This window comes from Pongo pygmaeus, chromosome 20 (genome assembly GCF_028885625.2).
Source record: "Pongo pygmaeus isolate AG05252 chromosome 20, NHGRI_mPonPyg2-v2.0_pri, whole genome shotgun sequence".
Classification (NCBI taxonomy): Eukaryota; Metazoa; Chordata; class Mammalia; order Primates; family Hominidae; genus Pongo; species Pongo pygmaeus.
The window spans coordinates 42,158,999-42,169,326 of record NC_072393.2 but is presented as its reverse complement, the minus strand read 5'-3'; the positions used below and the strand labels follow the sequence as shown (position 1 = coordinate 42,169,326).

General features: G+C 45.8%; 2 protein-coding genes across 2 annotated transcripts in view; one reads left to right on the top strand and one right to left on the bottom strand.

Annotated features, from left to right (window-relative positions):
* Window positions 1-5,979: 5,979 nt before the first annotated feature.
* Window positions 5,980-9,121, bottom strand: LOC134738817 (uncharacterized). The gene is made up of 2 exons (XM_063657650.1): window positions 8,943-9,121; window positions 5,980-6,859 (listed from the first exon to the last, which is right to left on the bottom strand). The coding sequence occupies exons 1-2, from the start codon at window positions 9,118-9,120 to the stop codon at window positions 6,732-6,734; spliced, it is 306 nt and encodes a 101-aa protein (XP_063513720.1). The 5' UTR covers window position 9,121; the 3' UTR covers window positions 5,980-6,731.
* The window catches only part of ZNF850 (zinc finger protein 850), a 25,937-nt gene continuing 24,612 nt past the window's right edge, over window positions 9,004-10,328 (top strand). Inside the window, exon 1 of the mRNA XM_054462384.2 lies at window positions 9,004-9,527. The gene's annotated coding sequence lies outside the window, so the exon portion shown is untranslated. The remainder of the gene's footprint in view (window positions 9,528-10,328) is intronic.

Genomic DNA, 10,328 nt, shown 5'->3' with positions numbered 1-10,328 from the left:
ATCCATGCAAGATCAGGCCATGCACGGTGGCTCACACCTGTAATCCCAGCACTTTGGGAGGCCAAGGAAGGCGGATCACTGAAGGCGGCAGTTCGAGACCAGCCTGTCCAACATAGTAAAACCTCGTGTCAACTAAAAATACAAAAAAATTACCTGGAAGTGGTGGCACGTGCCTGTAATCCCAGCTACATGCGAGGCTGAAGCAGGAGAATCACTTGAACCCAAGAGGCGGAGGTTGCAGCGAGCCAATCATGCCACTGCACTTCATCCTGGGAGACAGAGCGAGCCTCCATCTTAAAAAAAAAAAAAAAAAAAAAAATCTAGGCAAGATCAGTGCTACAAAATGATGGCAAATTGATGGCTATAATCGGAAGACTTTTTCTTGATTGAATGATCTATCCCAAAGTTATATGAGAGGTGGTCTGTGTATGTCTATTGGCTGCCTTGTGGATAGTATTTATGATTGATCCTCAGTGCTTTGGAAATTATGTAAAATAGTTTATATTATGAAAATAATTCAACCTAGCATTAATTGTGTTAAGTGCTGAAAATGAAAAATGTTGACTACATCTGAATGAATGAATATCTGGCTTACGGGTTTTGTTTTGTTTGTTTTTGTTTTTTGAGACGGAGTCTCACTCTGCACTCCTGAGTTCAGGCAATCCACCCACCTCGGCCTCCCAAAGTGTTAGGATTACAGGCGTGAGCCACCACGCCCGACCTAGCTTACGGTTTTATTGAAAACCCCATTTAACTCAAAACAGCTTGTTTCTTATGAATAATAGTTGGTTTTTTTTTTTTTTTTTTTTTTTTTTTTAACAAACAGGGCTATGAAACCATCAAGATTTGTGGATCATCAAAAAAAGAAGCGTCCTGATAAAGTCGAGAAGCAGAATATTTAAAAAGTTCAAAACAGAATTTTGAACTGTAACACTGTTACTTCCTTATTTAAGAAGGACAAGCGGCCAGGTGAAGTGGCTCACACCTGTAATCCCAACAGTTTGGGAGGCCGAGACGGGTGGATCCCTTGAGCCCAGGAGTTGGAGACCAGCCTGGGCAATATGGTGAAACCTGGTCTCTACTAAAAACACAAAAACTAGCCAGGCATGGTGTGTGCTCCTGTAATTCCAGGTACTCGGGAGGCTGAAGCAGGAGACTCACTTGAACCTGAAAGGCGGAGGTTGCAGTGAGCTGAGATTGCAGCACCACACTCCAGCCTGGACGATAGAGTGACACTTGGTCTCAAAAAAAAAAAAAAAAAAAAAGATAAGCAAACAAATTATGACGAAATTATTGCCTTATAAAATTGCAGAAATCGGCTGGGCGCAGTGGCTCACATCTGTAATCCCAGCACTTTGGGAGGCCGAGGCAGGTGGATGACCTGAGGTTGGGAGTTCGAGACCAGCCTGGCCAACATGGTGAAACCCCATCTCTACTAAAAATACAAAAATTAGCCGGGCGTGGTGGCACACACCTGTAATCCCAGCTACTTGGGAGGCTGAGGCAAGGAGAATCGCTTGAGCCAGGGAGATGGAGGTTGCAGTGAGCTGAGATCATGCCACTGCACTGCAGCCTGGCTGATAAGAGCGAGACTCTTGTCTCAAAAAAAAAAAAAAAAATTGCAGAAATCATTGTAAAACCCCGCAGTGCTTACATAGTTGCCGAAACTGTCATAGGACCCACATTAGAGACCGTAACTTCAATAGTGATGTATCACATTGCCACTATTTAACAATCACTCCTATTGAGCAATAATTCAATTCATAGATGCATTAATGAGATGTCAGGTAATACCAAAGAGTAGCTGATTAATCAAGTAAGTTTCCTATTCAGATCAATGAAACCAGTTACTGATAGTAAGGCCTGACAATAGGATGTGTTTGTTATTTCAATAATGACTGCAAACTAGAAGAAGAGATATTGTTTGTAAAATCTTTAGCCACCGACCGTAGCAGTACATCTATTCTTGCCGCTGTAAAAACTTGGTTTGGGGCTGGGTGCAGTGGCTCATGCCTGTAATCTCAGCCCTATCATTTCCTCATATGATATGGAAAATGCCGACCTCTGCATCCTAAATCTAAACTAATTTCCCACTCACTTGCTAAGCTTCAGTCACACCAGGCTGCTTTCTGTTTCTGGAACGCTCCAAGTGCTCTCTGATTTTTCAGCGTCTTTAGTGTAACTGTGCCTCTGCTTGGAATACCCTTCCACACTGCTGACTCCTCACCACCAAAGCTCAAGGGTTATCTCTCAGACACCTGTCCTATCAATGCTACAGGAAGTATCCCTCAAGTTACTGCTTATACCACCTATTGATTTATTTCATAGTATTGATCACAATATAAAATTACCTCATTTTCCCCTTTTACTTTAAAATCTTTTTTTGCTCCCAGACTAGAATGTAAACCTCATGTAGGTAGCAGACATGTCTGCTTACTTTTTTTTTTTGAGACGGAGTTTTGCTCTGTCACCCAGGCTGGAGTGCAATGGCGCAATCTCAGCTCACTGCAACCTCCGTCTCCCAGGTTCAAGTGATTCTCCTGCCTCAGCCTCCCAAGCAGCTGAGATTACAGGCGCCCACCACCACACCCGGCTAATTTTTGTATTTTTAGTACAGACGGGGTTTCACTATGCTGGACAGGATGGTCTCGAACTCCTGACCTCAGGTGATCTGCCTGCATGTCTGCTTACTTTTGATAAGTATCTTTATTGATTGATTGATCGAGGCAGAGTCTTTCACTGTTGCATAGGATGGAGCGAAGTGGTGCAATCATAGCTCACTGCAGCCTTCAACTCCTGGCTCCAAGAGATCCTCGAAACTCAGCTTTCCCAGTAGCCAAGACTACAGGTACATACCACAAGGCCTGGCTAATTTAAAAAGTGTTTTTTGTAGAGATGGGGTCTTGCTTTGTTACCCAGGCTGGTCTTGAACTCTTGGAGTCAAGCAATCCTCATGCCTTTCTTAAGCTTTTACTATTTGAATTAAAATGAACAAATCAGGAAATGAGCAAAGCGTGTCTCTGAAAAACTGAATTCTCTCCCCAAAGACACTGCATGTAACACTATTTAATAATAAAATAGTGGCCAGGCGCGGTGGCTCAGACCTGTAATCCCAGCACGTTGGGAAGCTGAGGCGGGTAGATAACAAGGTCAGGAGTTCAACACCAGCTTGGCCAAGATTGTGAAACCCCGTCTCTACTAAAAATACAAAAATTAGCTGGGCGCGGTGGCAGGCACCTGTAATCCCAGCTACTCGGGAGGCTGAGTCAGGAGAATCGCTTGAACCCGGGGGGCGGAGGTTGCAGTGAGCTGAGATTGTACCATTGCACTCCAGCTTGGGTGACAGAGTGAGACTCCGTCTCAAAAAATAATAATAATAATAATAAAGATGATGATAGTTGGGCTGGGCACAGTAGCTCACAGCTGTAATCCCAGCACTTTGGGAGGCTGATGCAGTCAGTTTGCTTGAGCCTAGGAGTTCGACACTAGCCTAGAGACAGTCAAACCCCGTCTCTATAAAAAATAAAACAATTAGCTGGGTGTGGTGGCACATACCTGTGGTCCTAGCTACTTGAGAGGCTGAGGTGGGAGGATCACCTGAGCCCAGGAGGCTGAGGCTGCAGTGAGCTAGGAGTGCAGCATTGCACACCAGCCTGGGCAATAGAGCAAAAGGCCATCTCAAATAACAATAATAATAATTGGATAGTAACAAATGTGTGACTCCAACAAGTCTGCTGCAAAACAATGCTATAAATAATGAGAAAATAGACAATGCGTGGCTGCGCGCGGTAGCTCATGCCTGTAATCCCAGCACTTTGGGAGGCTGAGGCGGGCAGATCACGAGCTCAAGAGATCGAGACCATCCTGGCCAACATGGTGAAACTCAGTCTCTATTAAAAACACAAAAATTAGCCGGGCGTGGTGACAGGTGCCTGTAATCCCAGCTACTCAGAAGGCTAAGGCAGGAGAATTCCTTGAACCAGGGAGTCGGAGGTTGCAGTGAGCCGAGATCGCGCCGCAGTACTCCACCCTGGCAATAGAACGAGACTCCATCTCAAAGAATAAAAATAAATAAAAATAAATAAAAATAAAAGGGATGAAAGATGACAAAACTACCAGATGAAATCAGAAATTATAACATCCAATTGAAAGGAATTTCAGACAGAGAGAAGAAAAATGAATGGAAGAAAACTTCACAGAACAAACAAAAGGCGATTTCTAGAAACACAGATCATGAGCCTTCAAAATATTAATACAAAGGTCCACTGAGTACGTTGTACAATGAAAGAAACAAGAACCACACCAAACACATTTCTGTGAAATTTCAGAAAACTAGTATGAAAAGACAATTTTAAATGTTTTTTTAAATTATTATTATTATTATTATTGAGACAGGGTCTCACTCCATTGCCCAGGCTGGAGACCAGTGGTGCAATCTTGGCTCAACTGCAACCACGGCCTCCTGGGTTCAAGCAATTCTCCTGCCTCAGCCTCCTGAGTACCTGGGACTACAGGTGCATGCCACCTCACCCAACTAATATTTTGTATTTTTAGTAGAGAAAGGGTTTCACCATGTTGGCCAGGCTGGTCTCAAACTCTTGACTTCAGGTGATCTGCCCACCTCGACCTCCCAAAGTGCTGGGATTACAAGTGTGAGCCACCACGCCCGGCCTATTTTTACTTTTATAAAAACAGGGTCTCCTTATGTCGTCCAGGCTGGTTTTGAACTCCTGAGCTCAGGCAATCCTCCTGCCTCGGACTCCCAAAGTTCTGGGATTACAGGCATGAGTCACTGAGCCTGGCCTTTAAATGCTTTGAAAGACAAAGAACAGTAACACAACACAAATCAAATTGTCATATTTTAAGATAAACAGTGTAAGCTAGCAGACAATGTTATATAATTCAAAATTCTAAGTGAAAACCACATTCAATCTAAAATTTCAAACCTAGTTAAGGTGTCATCCAAAAGAGGCAGAATACAGACACTGTCAAGCTTATAAGGGTCCCAAGGTTTTATCCCAAATTCGCCTTTGTCAAAGTGGTAAACAAAATAAGAACGTGTTTTTTACAAAAAAGAGAAGCTAAACCAAGAAAAAAAAAAAAAAAAAAAAAGACATAAGCTCCAAGACACCAGTGATCCAATATAAGAGGCACAGGAAATTTTCGAGATGTTCAGGTGCTGGGTATTTATTTATTTATTTTATTTTTTTTGAGACGGGGTCTTGCTTTGTCACCCAGGCTGCAGGGCAGTGGTGCCATCACGGCTCACTGCAGTCTCGACCTCCCAGGCTCAAGCCATCCTCCCAACTCAGTTCTTTTGCCAGTTGGCTTCCTTTTACTTATTCATTGATGAATCCCACATATTCATTTATTCACTCTACAGTGGTGAAATCTCTTAGAATTATTTTCACTAAGTAATAAAAGTTAACATCACCAAGAATGGAACACATTGACAGTGTGTCTCTTGATGGGATAAACCGCATTAGTTATGTGGTATTCCTCCCAAAGATGCATAAAAGATGAGGTACATCCAAATTAAAGAACACTCTACAAAATAACTGTCCCGGCGCGGTGGCTCATGCCTGTAATCCTAGCACTTTGGGCAGCAGAAGTGGGAGGATCTCTTGAGCCCAAGAGTTTGAGACCACACTGGGCAACATAGGAACACCCCATCTCTACAAAAAATAAAAAATTAGCCGGGCGTGGTGGCGCAGGCCTGTAGTCCCAGCTACTCGGGAGGCTGAAGCAGGAGGGTCCCTTGAGCTCAGGAGTTCGAGGCTGCAGTGAGCTACCATCGCGCCACTGTATTCCAGCCTGGGCGATACAGCAAAGCCCTGTCTCCAAAAATAAAACCAAAAACCAAAAAACAAAACCCCCCACTCACTCACCACCACCAAAAACAAAATAAGTAACCTGTATTCTTTGAAAATGTCAAGGTAGGGAACAGGTAGGATACACAGAAAACAAATAGGTGGAAGATTTAAATCGAAATATTTTAGTAGTTTCATTAAATGTACAGAGGAGAGTATGTGACTATCATTGGGAGTCTGAGACAAGATAAAAGCACGGATCTCATAACAATAAATTACTTTGAAATCTTCTTTCCTGCTCAGTACAGCTCCGGCCGCCGCGCCGCCTGGCTCTCGTATTCCTGGTTCTCGGCGGGCTATGGGGCCTCCGCGCCGCAGCCGTTAGTCTTGTCGGGTAGGCGACTCCTTCAGCGAGCAGCGGCAGCGACGAGAAAGGCCTCGCGGGGTTGCGCTGTCTTCCCGCCCACCGGAGGGCCCTGAGAAGCCTCCGGCCCTGAGGGAGGGCTTGGGGTCGGGGGCGGCCGCTGCCGCCGCCATGTTGGACTGGAGGCACGCACGCTCCCAACGCTCTCTGGCTGCAAATCACGGCGGGAGCGCCTCGGGCCTCTTGTCTTTTGACCCTGTCCTTGGAACCCGAGGAGACTTGCCGTTCCCGGGGGAGGGTGTGTGTGAGTCGGCCGGCGGAGGCCGTCTACGCCATCGTCGGGGCGGGGGGAGCCGAGATTAGAGCATCAGCCTGAGAGAAGCGGTGCTTCTGGTTCTCCGCTCCGCCTCGAATCTTTCAGCGAGGCCTCGAGCCAGTCATCTCACCGCCTCGTACCTCAGTTTTCCCATCAGTGAAGTGGAGCTGGGCCTGCCTGACTCATTCATTCATCAGGTGGGGGCCTTGACGCTCTAGGAGCCCTTTCAAAGGACTTTGCCTTACACGAAATAGTACCTATCGTTATTCACTCTGCAGTAACCACCCGGATTTGAGTTGCGGGTGTTTGCACAGTAATTCAGCTTTCTCTTCACCCTCCTGCCATTCGTCTTCCCCTCCAGTTCATCTCCTGAAAGAGTTTGAAATCAGCCTTGTCTATTATTGATAAGCTCCTGTAGGTGTATGTGGCATTTCACTTAAAACATGCAGACCAAAGGAAAGGCAATCTTTTTCCCCCCACGAAGCAGTTAACTTGGCAGAGGCCACCCGTTGTATGGAAGAGAAAGAGAGGCATTAGTCTCTTCAGGACAGGCAGTTTGGATCCTGCTAAAACAGATAAAAAATCTAGAACATGGGCCGGGCAAGGTGGCTCACGCCTGTAATCCCAGCACTTTGGGAGGCCAAGGCGGGCGGATCATGAAGTCAGGAGATCGAGATCATCTTGGCTAACACGGTGAAACCCCGTGTATGAAAAATACAAAAAATTAGCCGGGCGTGGTGGCGGGTGCCTGTAGTCCCAGCTACTCGGGAGGCTGAGGCAGGAGAATGGCTTGAACCCGGGAGGCGGAGCCTGCAGTGAGCCGAGATCACGCCACTGCACTCCAGCCTGGGTGACAGAGCGAGACTCCGTCTCAAAAAAAAAAAAAAAATCTAGAACATGGATGTCCCCTTGATTTAGCAGACCTAGCTGATCACACAAGGTCCTGTATTGTTAGGCTGCATCACAGGCCGCAAAGACCCAGGTATCTATCCAGTTGCTAGAAACCATCATGAGAGTTAGATACCACTTTTCTGTTGGAAATACAGACCATTTCCTGAAGCCGTATGGTTGAGGTAAAACATAGGCCTTTTGCAGTCTTATATTTTGAGTAAGGCCAAACCTGCCTAGTGTTATAAAACCAGACAAAAAACCCAGGTACCCAGTCTTGCAGGATAGAAATGTGTGACTAAAATGAAGCATCGATCTGAGAAGACTACAAATGAGCGGGAAAGATTGGACAGGAGCATGCTATACATTATTTAGATTAATGTTGATATTTAAGGAGCCAGGATATTGGTTTGTTTTTGAGGGGTGCCCATCTACTTTATGTAAGAAGCTATAAACCACACTTCTTTCAGTTTCTGCTTAATCCTTGCTCAAACAAGGAATAATTTCTTATTCCAAAGTAGACATTGGTACATCTTTTACTAGGTACATAATTTGGGATGAAGTCTGATAAAGCTCCTTAGAAGTACTTACAGTACACCCTCACAAGGGTGTACCATCTACCCATGGTTTAAACAGAAATTAAAATTCTACTTTCGTGGAGAAATTTGCCAAGTTTTAATGGATTCAGTGCTCATTAAAAACTTTTAGCCTGTGTTGATCTTTAACATAATTATTGGTGTAAAACAATGGCTTCTGTGGAAAATTAAAGTTTTAGTGGTTTGTAATTTGTATAATACAGGCTTTTTCATGTATCATATTAGCATATAAGCTGGTTTAATCATTAGTACTGATCTTCAAATTACTAAGACACCAGATATTTGTTACTTTGTAATTTGAGTTTTTAAAAAAATACTGAAATTGGCTTTTCGATGTGTGAAAAGGATTACTTATTAGAGCTTGTTTTTAAATTTACATTCAATTAATTAAAGCTAGGGTCTTTATATTCTTAGGCTTGGTATACTATTTATATGTTTTGTAATAAGTGTATAAAAATAATACCTTTGACTTTGTATACAAAAAAAAAGAAATCTTCTTTCTTGCTTTAAAAGGCATGTTGGATTTGCATTCTAGACCGTAATAAATATAACTTTTAACATAAAAATCTATTTATGTTGTTTATCAGATATTAGGGTTTTTTTTCCCTCTCCTGTCAACCTCCAAATAAAATCGATGCTCCAGAATGATGCCCTCTTATCATAATTTTATAAATACCTGGCTCCAGGGTTACTACCGGATATAAAAATACAATGCTGGTCTCCCAAACAGGCAACTCACATTGACACTCACACAGCTTCCACTCACACCTGCGATCACAAGGCAGGATCTTCGGGCCCTCGTCGGCCACGATCCGCTCCCAGAGAGCATTCGCGCACAATCTCATCCCATCCACGATTTTGATTCCTTTTCTCCCCCTTCTTCAACCCGATCCGGGACGAGACCATCAGGTCCCACCTCCACCTTCACCTTCATTTTCCGCGCAATGCAGACTGAGCCCTGGACTCACCCATATACAGATTGAATTGTCCGGTCAGTGTTTCATCCCCTCTGCATTCTGAGGGCGAGTTAGCATCTGGGTGCGTGAGTTCCAAACTAACAGCCAGGACCAGGCTTGGAGCCAAGAATCCTTTGGCTCGCATCGTGGCTGGGTTGACCGCGTTTCTGCCCTGGACTACATTTCCCATCGATTCTACAGTTCGGAGCTACTTCCGCCGAGAACCGGAAGCATGTTTTCCTGTGTCGTACCCTAGATAACAGAGCTGCCAGGGATAATCAGGCCTGGCCACTCTAGCGGGTGAGCCGGCCCCATAGCGAGCCGATCGGCATGAGGGCTCTGCGCTCCTCGGTGCAGAGGAGCGGTAAATGGAAACAAGTCTGGCTTGGCTATGAGAGGCATCAGGAAGCGCGCAGTTGGGCTCTGGACTACATTTCCCAGAGGATCCCGCAGGCCGACACCAAGTCTCGCGAGATTTTAGCTTCCTCTTAGCCCCGTGGCGGGACCGTTTGCTGTGCCGAATTAGCTGCCGCCGCGCCTTGGAGTCCCGAGCAGCTCGGCCAGGCTGGCCCCGAGCGGAACCAAAGAATGCTGAGGGTGAGGAATCCGGCTCCGGTCCTTTTGTGTGTGGAGGGCTGAGGAGAGGAGTTTGCGTGTGTGATCGCGATGGTTGCCGTGGGTCTTCGTGGTCTGTGACTGTGGCTGTGTGGTGCTGACTCTGGGTGATCAGATGGGCGCTTGTGACTGTGCGCGCCCGGAGTGGATGCGTGTGTCCTGGACGAGCCTCGTTGTGCGTGCGGATGTGAAGAACCGGTGACTGTGTGGTTGGACTGCGTGTCCCGGGGTGGGTGTGTGACTTTGCGTGTATGTGCAGTACCGTGTGTGCGTGAGTTGCAGGTCTGTGGCTGTGCAGGTGCAACTTGTGTAGTCGCTTGGTGTATGTGAGAGAGGAGAGTGTGATTGACTGTGAGGCAGTGGGTAAGTGGATATGGGGAGGCATGTGTGCGATTGGGACTTTGTGTGTCCCCTTGAGAGAAAAAACCGTTTAGGCAGTTAGGGTGGGTCCTTGGTAAAAGTACTTTAAACAGAGAAACAGCCTGAAAAATCAGGCTGCAGGCACAGATAAGGAAAATAGTACAGGGAGGTTGTCCTGAAGACATTCCTCAGCTGCACTGATAAGGGACCGAGGCCCAACATAGAAACGCCTTTGTCCTTTGTGTGACCAGCGGGCTTCCACGAAATAGTCGCTTCTTTTGTGGGCATGTACACGGTGGGCTCTGTTAGATTTTGAAGGGAAGGCGAGGGTTAAAGAAAGAGCGAGAGAGAGAGTTGGCGGCTCTATGGCGGGGATCAACTAAACGCCAGAGCCCACTGCCGCTTACAGGCTGGGGTAATTAC

Coding starts and splice junctions, on each gene's coding strand:
- LOC134738817 (XM_063657650.1), bottom strand. CDS start 9,120: ATGGGAAATGTAGTCCAGGGCAGAAACGCGGTCAACCCAGCCACGATG. Junction 6,860..8,942: donor ACAATTCAATCTGTATATGG/GTGAGTCCAGGG, acceptor AAACTCTTTCAG/GAGATGAACTGGAGGGGAAG.